This window comes from Spermophilus citellus (assembly GCF_964194105.1).
Source record: "Spermophilus citellus genome assembly, chromosome: 12".
NCBI classification, from domain to species: Eukaryota; Metazoa; Chordata; class Mammalia; order Rodentia; family Sciuridae; genus Spermophilus; species Spermophilus citellus.
Window position 1 is genome coordinate 103,362,326 of NC_138198.1, and position 19,750 is coordinate 103,382,075.

A 19,750-nucleotide genomic window follows, 5' to 3' on the forward strand; every position below is an offset into this window, starting at 1 on the left:
GCAGATAAGGAAGCCAAGATAATGTTTTCTTTGAGGCTTGCTGAAATTAAAGATTTCTGGATTAAAGTGACTGGGGATCTGGGAGAAGTCTGAACAAGACACTCACAGCATTGTCCCAGCCTTGAAGCCCTACAGAGGAGGCTCTGGGAGGAGAAACCAGAATACACATAAGAATACACAAGGGGTTAGGTCAATAGACAAGCCTAGATGAGGACCTAGGTGCCTATGTCTCTGAGTTAGAATGAAGCAGTATAGACACAATCCTCTAAGGGTGTTATTCCCAGTATGGTCCCTGGCCCAGTGGCCTCAGCATCATCACTTGAGAATCTGCAAGACATGCAGAATCCCAGACTCCACTCCAAATTTCAAATCTGATATTCAGGATGGCTCAGGAATCTTTGTTAATAATAAACCCTCCAGGTGATTTCAATGCTCAACTCAAGTGTGAAAGGCACATCGTGACACACAGGCTTGGAGGGTCCACCAGCTCATTTCAATTCTGAAAGGTTATATCTTTTTTAAAAAAATATTTATTTTTAGAAGTAGTTGGACACAATACCTTTATTTTATTTATTTATTTTTATGTGGTGCTGAGGATCGAACCCAGGGCCTCGCACGTGCTAGACGAGCATTCTACCGCTAAGCCACAACCCCAGCCCCATGAAAGGTTATTTCTCACCTTAGAAGTTGCTCTAATTTTTTTTCACCCAATATTAAATTGCTATTCAAATTACAACTTGCCTTTATGATACACACTGAGCTTATGAAGGACAGCATACAAAAGTTTTACAAATAACTCACGCTGCTTGAAGACTTCCAGGGCCCGCTTCAGGGTGCTAAAAAAGAAGCACATATATCATTTCAATTCTGGAAACTGTAAAATCTTATTATAATGCCTTTGCATACTTCTCTCTTCCCATGTATCTTAGAGCCTACAAATTTATCATTGCCCATGAACTTAAGAAAATAGCAGCAGAAGAACAAAACTCCTTAAGTCCAATTTCCTCAATCTCAAGCATAATCAATTCTTCACTGTCTGCCTGGGCAAGTCAAGATTCCAAAACTATGCTTCATTTTCCTCAATGATAATATAGAAGTTGTGGTCCCTTTCTCATAAGAATACCAGTTGTTCTTTAAAGTATGTCAATTAGAAACACAGAAGCAAGGTAATGAGCCTGGGTTGTAGCTCAGTGGTAGAACGCTTGCCTAGCAGGTGTGAGGCACTGGGTTCGATCCTCAGGACCACATATAAATAAATACATAAAATGAAAGTATTGTGTTCATCTACAACTAAAATAAATATTTGAAATTAAAAAGCAAGATAATAAAGGAAGTGTTCAAAGCCTAGCTCCTGATTACCTCCCTTTTCATTCATTCAATCAATCATCGTATACTTATTGACCATAAGCTATGGGCCATTATTGTATCTGATGTTGGTACTTCAAATACCACAAGACAGATATCATCCCAGACCTCAGAGTCTAATGAAGGAGATATTAAACAAATTGTACTGTATTCATTTTTTCACAGCTGCTTAAAAAATTTAGCAGCATAAAATAACACATATTTATTATCTCACAGTTTGTGTGGGTTAGCAATTGGGATATGGTTTAGCGGAATTCACAGGCTGCAATCAAGGTTGACCAGGCTGCATTCTCACCCTCACGCTTGACAGGGGAAGACTCTCCTCATCAGTTCAGAGTCTAAAGTTAACATTTTATTCTTATCCTAAACCATAAAATGCCTAAGAATGCTTTAATTCTAATTATCCTTCCTACTAGGTTATATAGTATTACCGTTCAATGTTTTTGTTCCATTTTGCTTTTTTAATTCCACAAATTGAAATTGACATGAATACCATTTCTTCAAAGACTCATGTTTGCCATATTATTTGCTCATTATTCCTTCTTGAACTTCAGATCTTTCCTGGATTAATTTCCTTCTTCTTGAGGAATACCCTTTAAAAAGTTCCTTTATTGAAGATTTGTTTATAATAGTTAACTTTTTGTTTGTCTGAACAATATTTGTTTCAAAACTTTTGCTTTTCTAAAACTACTTCTGTTATTTTCTGTTATTAGAAAATAATTTCTCTGGACATACAAATCCAGGTTGATAATTTTCTTCTAAGTGCTTTGAAGATATAATTCTACAGTCTCTGGCTTCATTGTTGCTATTGAAAAATCAGCTTTCACGCTCAGAAATGTTCATTAGTGGGTAATCATTCCCTGGGGAAAAATTGTGACTTTTTTTATTATCTGGGCTCTTAGCCATTTGGGCTATTCTTGTGTGCTTGATAATTTATCATGCTTGGGATTTGTTTTGCTTTCTGAATCTAAGGATATGCGGCTCTCATCAGTTCTAAAAAATTCTCAACCTCTCTTGATTAAAACATTTTTCTCATTCCTTCTATTACTTCTTCTGTAATTGTGATTAAATGTGCATGAAACCCCCTCCTCTATTCTCCATGTCTCTTAATTTTCCTTCTTTTTTTTTTTCAGGTTGGGATCACCCATTCTAGGCAAGTACTCTACTACTGAGCTACATTCCTAGCATTTATTTTTAATCTCTGCATTTTTTCCCGTGACAAACTCTGGGTGATTTTCTTTTAAAAAATATTTTTAATTGACAAATAAAAATTATATGTATTTATCATGTACAACATGATGTTTTGATATACATGTATACACTGTGGAATGGCTCAATAGAACTAATTAATACATTACTTCACATAACTTAAACACTTTTTGTAGTGACAACTTAAAATATATTCTCTTTGTGGTTTTCAAAATATAATCGTTAACTACAGTCACAATATTGTATGATAAATCTCTTGAACTTACTTTTCACAACTGAAATTCTACATCTACCAACCCTGACCTCAGCTATTGGAGATTTCTTCATTTTTATCTGATGTTCTTTCAAAATCGCTTGGATACTTCTCAAACTTTGTTTTTCTATGCTTTTATTTTTATTTTTTATTTTATTTATTTTGTGGTGCTGGGAATTGAACCAAATCCTCACAACATGCCAGGCAAGTGCTCTACCACTAAGCCACATTACCAGTCCTTCCTGGAAATTTCTGAAAGTCATCTCATTTACACTTTTAACTAACTCTTTTATTTTCTTTAGACAAATTCCAGTGATAGAGAGGCTGAGAGAGGATGATCACAAGTTCAAGGCCAACCTGGACAACTTAACAAGACTCAAAGTAAAATTATATATATAAATTTGGGGGTGATCTGTTAGTCCAGTACCTAAAATCTAATGCATTTCTATTTCTGCTATTTATTGCTTCCACTGACTCATATTAATGGTAAGATATCATCGTGTGTGTGTGTGTGTGTGTGTGTGTGTGTGTGTACACACAGAATGAGCTCAGTGTTCACTGTATTTCTTTAAAAATATCTTCCAGGTAAGTAGAGACCTGACCACCCAAGACAACTTTAAACTAAATTTTTAGCTTAAGATTTTTCAGACCACTCTGGTGACATTTGGCAATTTGAAACTTAAAACAAGCCCTGTCTGTTAGGACCCAAACCTCTGGACATCTCTATAAGTGTCTATAGCACAGCCAAAGCAGTGTACAGGTAAGTATGTCATCTGATTGGGTTCAAAGAGAAAGGGCCTGACCTATTTCTCGCAAGCCTCTCTCATTATTCTCATGCTGGGGAAATAATTGGGAAATTTCCATGTAAGTAAAACCAGCTACATAATTTGTGAGGGCCAAATGAAATGTGGAACCACTCATTTATAAACTACCAATATTTTCAGAACCGTGCCAGCTGAACATTGAGTGGATTATAAAACCCTTCAAAGTGTGAATTCCTGTGCAACACCCATGGAACCAGCCCTGTATATGAGAGAGGATGTTCCTTAAACATCATGGTCATTTCAGCATTCCTCAGAGTATTCAGTGAATGGATGAAGAATAAAGAATGTGGTATAGGAACTTGACATTGGTGGTAAGAACTCTAATAAAGTGCTTATAACTATCACAAACCATAAAATATTTACATATATAATTTCCATTTTTGATATCATTTTATAATTATTTTCTTTAAAATATATTATTGTACTAGTAAATATAAAATGAAGCCCCTCTACTAAATTTGTAGTATAAAATCATATACAGTATAATCCTACCTATGAAAAAGTATGGAATATAGAAATGTAGACTAGCCACCATAGTCTTCTTTCTATTTCCCTAGTTTTTTTAGAATTGGAAATAAGAAGAAAAAAACATTGAAATTTTTTCCACACAGCACATTGTAACCTACGGACCATCCTGATTTGCTGAAGCCAGGGAGCTCCAAGCATCTTAGCCATCCCAGGAACCAGAGTCACGTGGTACCTACTTGATCTCAGACTGTCCACATGGCTTCTTCCTGGAGAGGCTGAGCAGATCTTTGCCATATTTCTCTTCAATAGCTGCCCTAGGGGTATAGAAGAGAAAGGGTCATGGGTTCCTGCTCAGGGCTCTTTGAACACACACACTACTGCCTTTGAAAGCAAGCTGTCCCTTTAGCTCAGATATAATGCCATTCTCTGAAATGCAAATCTCCCTCTTTAAAGTGGGGGAGAATTACCAGAACACCAGGGGCTTTCATCTTTAAGGTAATATTCTCCACCAACAAGTCCCCAGCATGGCTAACATGGAAAAGCTAAGGGGTTGGAGGGGTTGCTTTTTGTTTTAAGATGGGGGTCTCACTGTGTTGTTAAGGCTGGCCTCAAACTCCTGAGTTCAAGTAATCCTCTTGTCTCAGCCTCCCAAGTAGCTGTGATTACAAGCACAGCCACTGTGCTTGAGTGTTTTATTTTTAATGGAGTAAGAAGTACATTCCTCAAATGCTACACTCCGGGCCCAGCCCTCCTCTGGTGGTAACCCCAGAAACTAAGAGGCATGCACAGAGCACATTCTCCCATAGAACTTTTAAGAGAGTACCGTCCTGCTCTCACCCTTCCTTGGCTCTCCAGCCCTGGCCCTTGCTCTCGGTGTCTGGCCCTGCCTCCCTCAAAGCACCTGGACAGTGCTCATTCCCGCCTCCAGGCTTGCCACCCTCCCACAGGATCCAGAAACTCCTTCCGGCCCAATACCAAGACCTCCTCCTCCATGAAGCCACCCTGTGAATGTATGGATCCTCAACAATCCATCCTTCCCACAGGGCCTTTTAGTATCATGCTACTTAGCATACTTTGGGGACTTATTACCTATTGTTTGCTGTTTCATTCATAGATCTTTTTGTTGTTGTTGTTGTTTTGGTACTGGGATTAAACCAGTGATTCTTAACCACTTAGCCATATCCCGAGCACCCCCAACCCTCAACTTTTCTTTTTTTTTTTTTAATTTAGAAACAGGATCTTGAGGGCTGGGGTTGTGGCTCAGTGGTAAAGTGCTTGCCTTGAATGTGTGAGGCACTGGGTTCGATTCTCAGCACCATATATAAAAAAAAATCAAGGTCCATCAATAACTAAAATGAATAAATTAAAAAAAAGAAACAGATCTTGCTAAGTTGTTGAAGCTGAATTTGAACTTGAGATCCTCCTGCCTCAGTCTCCTGAGCCACTGGGATTACAGGTGTGCACTACTGTGTCTGGCTTCATTCATAAATCTTTTCTCGCAAACTAGCTCCTAAGAACTTCAGGACAGAGATACCATTTACTTCTTGGGTATCATATTGTAACTTATAGCAGAGAGTCTTCAGAACTGCTAAGCACAATCAAAACCAGCCCATGGTTCCTCGTCTGTGTGGGAACATCCCAGTTCACAGGGACACAGCAGCATACCTTTCTTTTAGAAATTCTTCGAACTCCTTGCAGTTCTTGCGGCCATTGTTTAGGTGCTGGATGATGTTGTCATAGCCAATGGTACTGAGGATGTCTGTGCTCTGGTGGGAAAGAACATGACAGCATCAGACCAGGAACAGCACAGATGGCAGCCCCAAGGCCTAGAGAGTGGAAGGGGCCGATGAGGTGGAAAGCAAGCAATGGGAGATTCCTGAATTGCTTTATCTCCAAGACATGTGGCCAAAAAGAATGACTAGAAGCTGCAGTAGGATTTTTCAAATGATGAAATTAAAGGGCCGCAAAACAGGAAGAAAGTGACAAAGGACTAAGAGGCACGTGGATGAGGAAGGAGGCTGGGCTCAAGTCCTTCTCTGGCCTCCACTCCTGCCCAGAAATGAGGCAAGTGCCTACTCTAGCCTTCGGCTGTGCACAGCTTCACACTCAATGGGATATCCTAGACATCAGTCACTCCATCTTAACCTGAAACCGAAATTTTAAAACTGCCAAGAAAAAGAAACTTAAGATACCCTGTTCCCATCACCACCCCCATCTGCACTCAGGGTCAGTTCTAGCTTGCTGCACTCAGGGCCATTTCCAGATTACTCTTGTTTCTTATTAAAAAGATATAAAAACCCCTATTCGAATAGAGCTGCTGTGCCACTCTACTGGGCAGCCTGGCAGGCCTTCCCTGTCAAGAAACTTTGCTTTCTGAGCATGAGCATGAGACTCTGTTTCTTTGATGTTCTGTCCTAACAACACTGCTGGTGGAAACTGACTCCTGCTGCAGATCCATTTTAACCAGGAGCTATACAAATTTCAGTTAGTCCTTAAACATGCCACTGAGCTTTACCCTGACAACTCTTCCCATAGCCAGTTAGCCCTATAGAGAGTCCAAAGTCTCTCTGCAAAAGGCAGGCATCTCTGAGCCAGGAACCAGGAATCAGGCCTCAGAGTGGGAGAAAGTGGCCATCTGCCCGCTGAAAAGTATGAAGGGGAGTCCAGCGGCCAGTGTGCTCCATGTCATCATGGGCCTCAATCTGGAGAAAAGTGTTACTTATATTTCTTTCTCTTTTTTTCTTTCAGTTGTTGTTGTTGTTGTTGTTGTTGTTTTGTTTTTTGATTTTTGTTTTTTGGAAGGGGATACCAGAGATTGAATTTAGGGGCACTCAACCACTGAGCCACATCCCCAGCCCTATGTTGTATTTTATTTAGAGGCAGGGTCTCACTGAGTTGCTTAGGGCCTTGCTTTTGCTGAAGCTGGCTTTGAACTGGTAATCCTCCTATCTCAGTCTCCTGAGCCACTGGGATTACAGGCCTGCACCACTGTGCCTGGCTTGCTTACATTTCTTAAATTAGCAGTTTGTTCATATTTTATTCTACTGTGTCCTCCATAATGGAGGAAGCTGGCTGGTTAAGTCCTCCAAACCAGTAACTCCAGGTGGAGTACATTTTAAAAATCAAGGTTCCTGCCAGGTACATTGGCGCATGCCTATAATCCCAGCAGCTCAAGAGGCTGAGGCAGGAGGATCAAGAATTCAAAGCCAGCCTCAGCAACTTAGTGAGGCCCTAAGCAACTCAGCAAGACCCTGTCTCTAAATAAAATATAAAAAAGAACTGGGGATGTGGCTCAGTGGCTGAGTGCCCCTGAGTTCAATCCCTGGTTAAAAAAAAAATCTAGGTGTCCTTAGTTACCCATACTGATAAATCAGGGGCTTGTAAACAGTATCAAAGTGTCCCCTATGAGGTTGGTTCCCTGTTTTCTACCCCATGATTACAACAGGTTGTCTGATTTGGACTCCAGCCCCCATAGACCAGGTTGTTTAGACCTCCTCTGGGTGTGTCCTGGGAGCTCTAGACTCACAGTGGACCAGACAAAGAGGACTTGACCTTCCCAGCCCCAGTCTATGGAGGAAGGTGCAGCCCTGTGTGTGTTATGGTTTAGATGTGGTGTCCTCCATAACAAATGTGGTGTGAGACAAAGTAAGAAGGTTCAGAGGAGAAAATGATTGGGTTGTGAGATCCTTAACCCAGTCAGTGAATTAACCCCCTGATAGGGATTAACTGAGTGGTAACTGAAGTGGTAGGGTATAGCTGGAGGAGGTGGGGATTGGGGCGTGGCTTTGAGGTATCTATTCGTATCTGGAGAGTGGAGTCTCTCTGCCTCCTGGTCACCATGATGTGAGCTGCTTCCCTCTGCCGCACACTCTGCCATTATGTTCTGCCTCACCTCGAGCCCTGAGGAATGCAGCCAGCCTTCTATAGACTAAAACCTCTGAAACCATGAACCCTCAAATAAACTCTCCTCCTCTAAAATTGTTCTGATCTTTTAGTCACAGCAGTGAAAAAACTGACTAAAAGACTGTGGGAGGAGAGATTTCTAAAGCTATGTCTCCACCCAGTCCTGGACACTAGAGAAACAGAATGTCCTCTCTTCCATTTGCTGCCACTCTGGATGGCCTGACTGAGCAGACAGTGATCCCAGAGAGCCCCAGCAAGACTAAGACCAGAGTCTGATTTCAACATGGCAACTGGAAATTTAAGAGCCCATATCTCACATCACATTGTTAAATGGATTTATATAAGCATCATAAATTTTACAGGTGGGCATATAAATCTAAGTTAGAAATACACTGAATTCTATGCTCTGTAACTATTCTTTAAGCATAGATTTAGATTTCGGGAAGTCCAAAGAAAGATCATGTAAACAGTATGCTACTCAAAGAACATCACAGTGAGCTGAGCATGGTGGCACACCAAAGCCTCATCTTCCACCTGTTGTCTCCATGCAGACCCCTCTGTCTTAGCCTGGTAGGCTAAGACCCCTCTATCTACCAGGCTGACAGAGGAGTCTTAACACTATCCTTCCCAAATCCAAATCTGGCCTTTCAAATCCTAGTTTTCTTGAAGTCTTCTCTCAGTAGCCACAACTCCCTCCTCTGGGTTCTTAGGGTACTCAGCATCTGAATTTGATGTTAAGTGCCACCCCTGTGAGTAACCTTTCTGTCCAAACTCTATTACAAGTCCCTAGGGCTTTGTTCAAGTCTTGAACCACACCAGCACCCCTCCCCCTGGAAATCTATCTTAATGCTATGCTCACCAAAGGCCCACAGTGAACATCTGTAGAATAAAATGCCTACTTTTCTCCTAGCCAGATATATCAGAGGGAATAATGAACATAAAGACTCCTGAGTGGAATGAAGGAGTGGGGACAAAGGGTCAATTTCAAAGTTGGTTTGTAGACAGAATTCTTTGTTCATCTGACTTCTCTGTCTCACAATGTGCATTTGGAAAGGTGGTTTTCCTCTTCTTAACTAAGGGTGCAGATACTCTGAGAAGGACAGGAAGAGTAGAACGAGACCTGTTTCCTGAAAACACAAAACACCAGACCTCCCAGCTGCCAACCGTAAAAATAACAGAACGGTCACTTCTAGAGAATGACTGGGTTACAAGGCAACCAGGAAAGGAAACCCCTAGAAAAAGACAAAAAAAAAAAAATATTCAAGGCTGAGTTCAAAGGGGTGGAGGATTTGGTCTGGAAACTTCTGACTATGCTACTCAAAGAACATCACAGTGAGCTGGGCATGGTGGGTGGCGCATGCCTGTAATCCCAGCGGCTCTGGAGACTGCAGCAGGAGGATTGCAAGTTCAAAGCCAGCCTCAGGAAACACAGGGTGCTAAGCAACTCAGTGAGATCCTGTCTCTAAATAAAATCCAGAATAGGGCTGGGGATGTGGCTCAGTGGACAAGTACCCCTGAGTTCAATCCTTCGTACCAAAAAAAGAGAGAGAGAGAGAGAGAGAGAGAGAGCATCACAGTGAGCCAACTGGCAGAAATCAGTCTAAGAGAGCCAAGCAAGAAAGGAATGCACATGCAGTCCATGATGCACCAAGAAAGCATCACAGATCTACCATCAGAAACAGTGTGTCAGGGCTAGGAATGTAGCTCAGTGGTAGAGCACTTGCCTAGTATGCGTGAAACACTGGGTTGAATCCTCAGCACCACATATAAAATAAAAGTATTGTTTCAACCTACAACTAAAAAATAAATGTTTTTAAAAATAGTAGACCAGACAGATTCACTATTGAATTCTATCAAATATTTAAGGGGGGAAATAACACCAGTCTTACCCAAACTCTTTCAGAAAAAGAGGAAAGACTTCTCAATTTATGAGTCTAGCATAACCCTGTTACAAAAAAAAAAAAAGACAAAGGCATTACAAGAAAAGAGTATTCCCAGAAAATCTTTCTCACAAGAACAGATGTAAAAATCTCTACTGAATTATTATATCATCTCCAGGAATAAATGAATGTAAAGCACACCATGACCCAAGTTATTTATCTCAATAATGCAAGATTAATTTAATATTTGAAAATAATCAATTACATTATTCACCACATTAACAGAAAAAAAGGATATGGCTCAGTGGTTGAGTACCCCTGAGTCCAATCCCCAATAACAAAAAAAAAAATTATATATATATATATATATATATATATATATATATATATATATATATTCCTTTTCGCCAAAAAGCTCATAAAAAATTCCTCAACATTATAGTGAAATCCAATTTAATGCCCACAAGAACAGAGTCAACATTGAATATAATCAAGAATGATGAACAACCAAATTGTTTCCTGCACTGCTTATAGGAGTATAAAATGGTACAAACATTTTGAAAAAAAAAGTTTGGGGCAATGTCTCAAAAAGCTAACGTGCACATACCCTATAACCCAAAGTTCCACTCCTAAGCATTCACCCGTGAAATGAAAACATGCATCAAGAAATAGAAAGAATATTCATAAGGACGGTATTCACAGTAGCCAAAAACTGGAAACAACTCAAATGTCTAACTGATGAATGGATAGCCATTTGTCCATGAGCGAAAAATGCTAGACACAAACAGAATTTACTGCACAGTTCCATTTATATGAAGTTCTAGGACAGGCAAGATGAATCTGTGTAAAAAGTAATAAGAACAATGATAGTTCAAAGCCAATATGGCTACCGGTGCTGCTACCAAGGATCCAGGTGTTTGGTCCTGTGCTGCACCTAAAGCCCAGACCCATCAGGATGCTCACTACACATAAGCTCTCCAGTCATGGGCTCCAAGGACCACCTAGGCCAAGGGGCTTGGGATTTCACTGATGGTAGAGTGCTGGCCTACCATGCACGAGGCCAGAATCATTCAGGGAACTCCTTAAACATGTAGAACCCTCAGGCTGAGCCCAGACCTGCTGATTTGGAACGTGGGGTGGCGCATGGGAGTCTCCACTGTTTTATATTCTTTCCAAGTGACTGAGATGCAGTTTGAGAAAGACCATCCTGATTCCTGCCTGGGGGGAACTTCCAGGAAGAAAGCAGAGGACAGAATGGGGAGACAAGAATGATGTCAGAAAAGTACAAAGGAAAATAAGCCAGAGAAGACTCTCTGGTTTGCATTTTATTTTAAAACCTCTAATTTTGAGTAAAACATGTAAATGGGCATAGAAGCCCGGAGAGCCTCCCTGGAAAGGGAAGTAGGTAAATTAGTTTCCATTATCTACAAAGACTGTGGTTTTGGGAGGCCAGCAGAGAAAGTACATAAGGGTGCTGTGCTTTTGCATTCAAGGACTACAACATGTTCCATAAACAAAGTGAGAGAAGTTATTTCCATGTTTTACATGTTAAAAAAATGACACATTTGGAATTCCAGTAATATAAAATGCCAATGGGCCAGGCATGGTGGCATATGTTTGTAATCCCAGCCACTCCGGAGGCTGAGTAGAAGGATTGAGTTGGAGGCCAGCCTCAATTTAGGGAGGCCCTAAACATCTTAGCAAGATCCTGTCTCAAAAAAAAAAAAATAAAAAGGGCTGGGTGGCTCAATCCCCGGTACCAAAAAAAAAAAAAAAAAAAATACTGACCAAATTAGATGGACAGATATCAGAAGACAGTAAAACAGAGAAGAAAGTATACCAAGTTTCCCAGCAAAATCCTAGAACCTAAGGCCTAAGCTTCCAGTCCATATCGACCAAGACTGGAGCAGCCATGGATAATACTCAGGGTGTTTCAAGGACGTTGGGAAGCCCGCCAGTGCCCTGCCCCACACCAAGTGGAAGCAGAGCAGCTGCTTCTGACATTTATACCAAAGCTATGACAGATGAGGGCTCCACCCTGCAGCAGAATCCTAACAGTGACTTAAAGAGCAGAGTAGCAACAGGGAGTGTCCCCTGCAGTCTTCAAAGCCTCCACAGGGAAACATGAAAGAGAAAAAATGGTCAGCACAGCTCTGAGGTCTTCTAAATGCCTTTCCAGAACAATGCCAGATCTACTTAGAAAATCAGAGATTATCAAGTAAAAAGCTGGAAAAAGAATTAAACATAAAAACAGTAATATCTTTCCAGTACCCATTTTAAAATGTAATTAAAATTCAAATATCCTATTCACAATGCCAATAAAAAATCTGTAAAATACTTTTCAAAATGTGAGTCTTTACCGGGAATTAAATCCAGGAGTACATAACCACTGAGCCACACCCCCAGCCTTCTTCTTTTTTATTTTGAGACAGGGTCTCACTAAGTTGCTTAGGGCCTCAACAAATTGCTGAGACTGACATTGAACTTGTGATTCTCCTGCCTCAGCCTCCTGAGTCGCTGGGATTATAGTCATGCACCACCACACTCATCTTAATGCTATCTCTTTTTAAAACTTACATTCATTATAAAGCCACCCCGAAAAATAGGTGAATGAAACTAGCCCCTAAAATATTTTTTAAAAAAACAATAATAATAATAATAATAATAATAATGATTGAAGACTTATTCTATTATACAAAAATAATACAAAGCTACAAAGATTTTTACTGGACCAAGTCCTACTGCTTGCTGCACAAGAGACCAAGCAAGTCAAGAGACAGGATGTTGAGGCAATACAGGTAACTATTCAAAAAGCCAGCTAGGCTTTTTGGTACTTTAGCCACTCTACTACTGAGCTACATGCCAAGCCCTTTTTAATTATTGACACAGGGACTTGCTAAATTACCAAGGCTGGTCTCCAATTTACAATCCTCCTACCTCAGTCTCCCAAGTAGATAGGATTACAGGTCACTATGCCTCACTTAAAGGAGACATGAAATTAGAAAACAAAGGATGGCTAACTCAATGATTGTTACTGTGACAAAAACTAAAAATACAGCCCTAGCTGGTCATGGTGGTGCATGCCTGTAATCCCAGCAGCTCTGGAGGCTAAGGCAGGAGGATCACAAGTTCAAAGCCAACCTCAGCAATGGTGAAGTGCTAAGCAACTCAGTGAGACCCTGTCTCTAATTAAATTACAAAATAGGGCTGAGGATGTGGCTCTGTGGTTGAGTGCCCATGAATTCAATCCCTAGTACTCAAAAAAAAAGAACCCTAACATAATATTGTAATATTGTAAAATAAATTCCTAGTGAATTAAAGATCTAAAGATAGAAATAATAAACATATGAGAAGAAAATATAGAAATATATAAAATATTCAAGTAAGAGAGATTTATCTAAGTATAATTCCAACCATAGAAGATATAAAGGAGAATCCCAACAAATTTCCTATTCTAATTAATAAAATATAGTTTACCAAAATGTAGATTAAGAGATTGATATAAGATACTACCTTTAGCACTGAAAATAAAATGGGAGGAGGGTGCTGAGAATTGAACCCAGGATCTAATGCCTGCTTGGCACACTCTCTATCACTGAGCATATGCCCCCAGTCCCTAGCACAGCAACTTCATATCACTTATTTCATTAAGGTGAAAGTAAATTTTCTGTTAAATGGTGCTAAGGCACCTAGTTAGCCATTTTGAAAAAAAAAATATTTTTAAAAAATTCCAAACCCCACACCACACATAAAAATAAGTTCAAAACAGATCAAAGATCTAGTGAGAAACATGAAACTTTGAGAGCACTAGAAGTAAACGTAGGTGAATAACTCTATAATTTGGGTGTTCAAAAGGCTTTCTACCCATGACTTAAAATCCAAATTCCAAAAGTGAAAAAATTTATAAATTTGACCATATAAAATAAATTTTGCAAGCCAAAAAAACCCATTGTGAACAGCATAAAAAGACAACTAACAAAGTAGGAGAAAATACTAGCAATAAAATCATAAAGAGCTGAGTCTAAATACATAAAAAATTATTTTAGATGGGCTCAGGAGGCTAAGGCAGGAGGATCACAAGTTCAAAGCCAGCATTAGCAAAAAGTGAGGCACTAAGCAACTCATTAAGCTAAGCAAGACCCTTTCGCTAAATAAAATACAAAATAGGGCTGGGGATATGGCTCAGTGGGTCAAGTGCCCCTAAATTCAATCCTCTGTATCAAAAAAAATATTTTAAATTGACAGAAAAGGACCTAAAATGGGGGAAAAGGTATGAACAAAAGATTATTGTATAGGGGCTGGGGATGTGGCTCAAGTGGTAGCGCGCTTGCCTGGCATGCATGCGGCCCGGGTTCAATCCTCAGCACCACATACCAACAAAGATGTTGTGTCTGCTGAGAACTAGAAAATAAATATTAAAAAATTCTCTCTCTCTCTCTCTCTCTCTCTCTCTCTCTCTCTCTCTCTCTCTCTCTCCTCTCTCACTCTCTCTTTAAAAAAAAAAGATTATTGTATATTCCTTGAATATATTAAAATATATACAATTTCATTTATACAAAGAAAAATGCAAATGAAGCTTAACTAAGATGCCATGTCTCACCCATCAGATTAATAAAATTAAAAACTGTGACAACACTGTGTTGAAAAAGCTGTGGGAAACATTCACTCATGCATTCCCTATGAGAATGAAAATTAGTCCAAACTTAGGAGAGGAAACTCAGCAATATCTAACCAAGCTACCTATGTGTTAACTTTTTGATCCATCCTATAAGTTACCAGCAAAACAAATATACATGTGCATCAGGTATTAATTGGCAGTACTATTTTTTCCCTGTGGTGCTGGGAATTGAACCCAGGATCTTGTGCATGCAAAACAAGCACTCTACCAACTAAGTTATATCCCCAGCCAAAAGAAATAACCTAAAAGCTCCCACATAGGAATGGGATTGATAAACCATGGTACATCCATACAATCAAGTTCTATGCACCCATAAAAAAGGATGAATAGTATCTTTAACATGTGGTATGAAATTATTTCTGGTTTTTATTTTTAAATGAGAAAAGCAAAGGACAGAAGAGTAACTGCAGTGTGGCCATAAAGCCTGTAAACATGGGCATTTCAATATATATAATAAACAATTTAGAACAATCACATTTCAAAACATGGTATGTTTAACATTACGATATGATCAACATATTGTCCTTGATTAGCTATGCATAATTTGATGCATCTTCAAAATTACTATGAATATGTATTACTAAAGTCACATTTTTATTGGTCCCTGCATGTGTATCTTTGATGGATTGCTTTGGGCGATTCATTTTTCTGATTTTCAAAGAATCACCAACTTGACCCAGAAGTACTCAAGCATTAAAGAAAGTTCAGTTCCAAGAATCAAATCAAATTGGCCAGGTGTTGTAGCACATGCCTGTAATCTCAGCAGTTTGGGAGGCTGAAGCAGGAGGATCGCAAGTTCAAAGCCAGACTCAGCAACTTAGTGAGGCCCTGTCTAAAAATTAAAAAGGCTGGTAGAGCATCCCTGCTTCAATCCCCAATACCAAAAAAAAAAAAAAAAAAAAAAAAGTTGAAGAATTGGAGGACATGCCTGAGAGGAATTTGATGATACATATGTAGGGTAAAACCAGTGGTGTCTCAACGTCCTATGACTCATGGGATTCCCTGCTGACTCCCCCAGACATGCCCAGCGTTGCCCAGAACTTCAGAGGCAGGCAACTACTGAGAGGCGGCTGTCCCCACAAACAGAACTAGGTTCCCACGAGGGACAAGACTAAGACACTAACCTCAGCAGTCCAGACACTAAGTCAAGAAGCAAGCCAGATCAATCAACCAATGTGCTGGGCGCAGTGGCACACACCTGTGATCTCAGAGACTCAGAAGGCTGAGGCAGGAGGATCTAAAGTTCAAAACCAGCCTCAACAAAAGCAAGGCACTAAGCAACTTACTGAGACACTATCTCTAAATAAAATACAAAATAAGGCTGGGGATGTGGCTCAGTGGTTGAGTGGTACCAGTTCATGGTACCACTCCCTGGCCTCCCCCCTACAAAACAAAACAAAACAAAACAAAACAAAACAGTGTATTGTCACTACTTTCAAAAGAAAATACAGAACTGGGAGCCAGGAATCCAAAGTAGGTCAAACTCAGAGGAACATCCAACAATGCTGCACCAGCCGACATGTGTCCTCTCACTCCAAGTGCAAAGTTTGCACCCAATCTGCAAAAATTCCAAGCAGCTTCTGATACCTCCATGCGACATTCCTACCATAATACAATTTTGAAGGTCTTTAATTTCTATCAACTGAATAATCTGGTTGAACTGAATAATAAAAAGGGAATAAAGCTGGAAGTCTGAAGAAACCAACTGTAAAGACAAGCTACTGCATCCCTGAAGAATTCATGTCTGGGGCAGGGTGCAGGGTCACACGCCTGTAATCCCTGCAGCTCTGGAGTCTGAGGCAGGAGGATCACCAGCCTCAGCAATTTAGCAAGATCCTGAGCACCTTGGTGAGATTCCATCTCAAAGAAAATATAAAAAGGGTTGGGGATGTGGCTCAGTGGTTAAGTGCCCCTGGATTCAATTCCCAGTATGAAAAAGAAGAAGAAGAAGAAAAAGAAAGAAGAAGGAGGAGGAGGAGGAAGAGAAGAAGAAATATCTGAGGTGCACTACACAGCTGTAAGTGGGAAACCTCAGCTTAACTCTTCATTCTAAGAAATTATGAGTTAATAAAAAATATTTCATGTTAAGGGAAAGATTTCCTTTTTTAAAAATTTAATTTAATTTTATTTTTTTATGTGGTGCTGAGGATCGAACCCAGGGCCTTGCACATGCTAGGCGAGCACTCTACTGCTGAGCCACAATCCCAGCCCTAAAAGAGTTCTTTTCTAAGGTAAAAGCTGGCTTCAGCATATTCATTGCTATTCAGTTTCATCCATCTTATCCATTTATATTCTTGAAACTTCAACACATAATCAGAAGAATCCTTAAAAAAAAAAAAGCCTCCCTTATGCTCTCTGGACTTGCATGTTTCCAAGCAAAGGTAGATTTATGATTTCTAACAAGTTTGAACCAGAAATTAATCAGGACTACTTAATCAGAACATCCCATTTCCTAGACCCCCAAACTCTAGTTTATTCTTGGTTTCACCATTCTTAGAATACCTAGATTGTTTTCTGTCCTGTTTAAAGTGCTAGGATATTAGAGATAGAGGGCATCTTAGAGATTCACCATATAATTAACTTCCACCTTTTATAAATGAAGAAACTAAGGCCAAGTTTACACTTTGACTAAAGTCTTTATACTCCTAATATGAACAGAAATACATAAATGCAAGTGGTGTTACTCAACCAGTAATATTCAAATAAATGCAATAATCTCCAAATTGCACATCAGACTAATTAACTTTGGTTCTGAGAAACAACACCAAGTAATTCACTGTGGACTCCAGCCAGCCTCCTCCCACCCCCAAAATATGTGGCTCTTGTTTCTACTTCTTCCAGCTAACTCTTTATAAAAATTGACAACAATTTGTGATGTTCTAGAGATTTTTTTCCAAAGTTTTAAATTGAACTTAAACTTTAGATTTTGTTTTGGGGCTTTGTTGTCACAGTTCTGGGGATGGAGCCTGGGACCTCCAGGTGTAACCTTAGTGGTTATACTAAGCAAGTACTCGATCACTAAACTGCACGCCCAGAGCCTAGTTTATTCTTATTCACTGAGTCCAACTCAAGTTCAGTGTATTTGGGGTTTTCTGTAATTTAGGTCCATAATTTATGGGAATGAGAATGTTTTGTATATTCAAATCTCAAACTTGAGCATGTCTCAAATAATAGGATTTCTTCTAGCACACGTTCATCCAAGCCCAATGTCTCTGCTCCTTCTCTAACTTGCAGATCCAATGAACATCTTGCATGAGTTTTCAACAGAGTTCTCATGCATATCAGATGTGACACCCATGTAACAATGATGTTCAACTGAGCCAGACCAGTCAGGCTGATTTGCTGAAACTAAATCTCAACTAAATTGAGTGAAAATCTATGCCCATACCAATCTGCACACAAACATCTTATATATAGCAGCTTTCTTCATAATTGCCAAAATTTGGAAGCATCTGAGATGTTCTTTTGTTGCTGTTCTTCTTCTTAGTTATACATGATAGTAAAGTGTATTTTATACATACATGGAGTATAACTTCCCATTCTTGTGGTTGTACACGATGTAGAGTTTCACTGGTTGTGTATTCGTATATGAACATAGAAAAGTTATGTCCAGTTCATCTACTCTCTTTCCTATTCCCATCTACCCTCCCTTCCCTTCATTTCCCTTTGTCTAATCAAATGAACTTCTATCCCCCCCACCCCTTATTGTGTGTTAGCATCCACATATCAGAAAGAACATTTGGCCTTTGGTTTTGGGGGACTGGCTTATTTCACTTAGCATGATAGTCTCCATTTTCATCCATTTACAGAAAATGCCATAATTTTATTCTCTTTACAGCCGAGTATAAGATATTCCTTACAGACGAACAACATAAATAAATGGTGGTAGGTACATCCATATAATGGAATATTGTTCAGTGATATGAATGAGCTGTCAAGCCACAAAAAGATGTGGGAATCTTAACTGCATATTTCTAGGTGAAAAAAGCCAATCTGAAAAGGCTACAAACTATATGATTCCAACTGTATGATTTTCTGGAATAGGTAAACTACAGGAAAGTAAAAAGATCATTAGTTGCTAAGGATTCAAAGAAGGGAAGAAGGGAGGAATAGGTGAAACACAGGAAATTTGGGGGCAGCAAAACTATTTTGGATGTACAGTAATGGTGAATATATTATTATTTATTTGTTAAAAACCATATATAACAAAAAGTGAACCCTGGCTTGTGCAGTGGCACACACCTGTAACCCTAGCAGCTCTAGAGGCTGAGGCAGGAGGATGAAGAGTTCAAAACGAGCCTCAGCAAAAGCAAGGCACTAACCAACTCAGTGAGACCCTGTCTCTAAGTAAAATACAAAATAGGGCTGGGGATGTGGCTCAGTGATCAAGTGCCCCTGAGTTCAATCTCTGCTACAAAAAAAAAAAAAAAAAGGCAAACCCTAAAATAAACTATGGACCTTAGATAATAATGTATATCAATTAGCACAGCAATTGTGCCACACTAATGCTACATGTTAATGACAAGGAATGTAGGGTAGGAGAAACCTACCTACACAGGAAATCTTTACTTCTGTTCAATTTTTCCATAAACCTAAAACTGCTCTAAATAATAAAACCTAGGGCTGGGGATGTGGCTCAAGCGGTAGCGCGCTCGCCTGGCATGCGTGCGGCCCAGGTTCGATCCTCAGCACCACATACAAACAAAGATGTTGTATCTGCCGAGAACTAAAAAATAAATATTAAAAATTCTCTCTCTCTCTCTCCACTTCTCTCATTCTCTCTTAAAATAATAATAATAATAATAATAATAATAATAATAATAATAATAATAAAACCTATTGCTGGGTATGGTCTTGCACGCTTATAATCCCAGTGACTTGGGAGGCTGAGGCCAGAGAATCATGAGTTCAAACCAAGTCTCAACAACTTAGTGAGGCCCTAAGCAACTCAGCGAGACCCTATCTCTAATAAAATTTTTTTAAAGGGGCGGGGCCGGGAGGTTGGGGATGTGACTCAGTGGTTAAGCACCCCCCAGTTCAATCCCTGGTACAAAAGAAAGAAAGAAAAAAGAAAACCTATTAATTTTTAAATTGTTTAAAATGAGATAATCATGTTTTAACTTTCTAGTTAATTACTAGAAACAAGTTTTCTAGTAAATGGGATCATTTC

The 19,750-nt window shown here is 39.5% G+C and overlaps 1 protein-coding gene across 1 annotated transcript in view; it reads right to left on the minus strand.

Annotated features, from left to right (window-relative positions):
* PSTPIP2 (proline-serine-threonine phosphatase interacting protein 2) overlaps positions 1-19,750 on the minus strand; it is a 70,683-nt gene that overhangs the window by 38,918 nt on the left and 12,015 nt on the right. Inside the window, exons 2-4 of the mRNA XM_081262967.1 lie at positions 5,785-5,885; positions 4,356-4,433; positions 802-836 (exon numbers count right to left, since the gene is read on the minus strand). Of these exons, the coding sequence (XP_081119093.1) occupies positions 802-836; positions 4,356-4,433; positions 5,785-5,885 (214 nt within the window). The remainder of the gene's footprint in view (positions 1-801; positions 837-4,355; positions 4,434-5,784; positions 5,886-19,750) is intronic.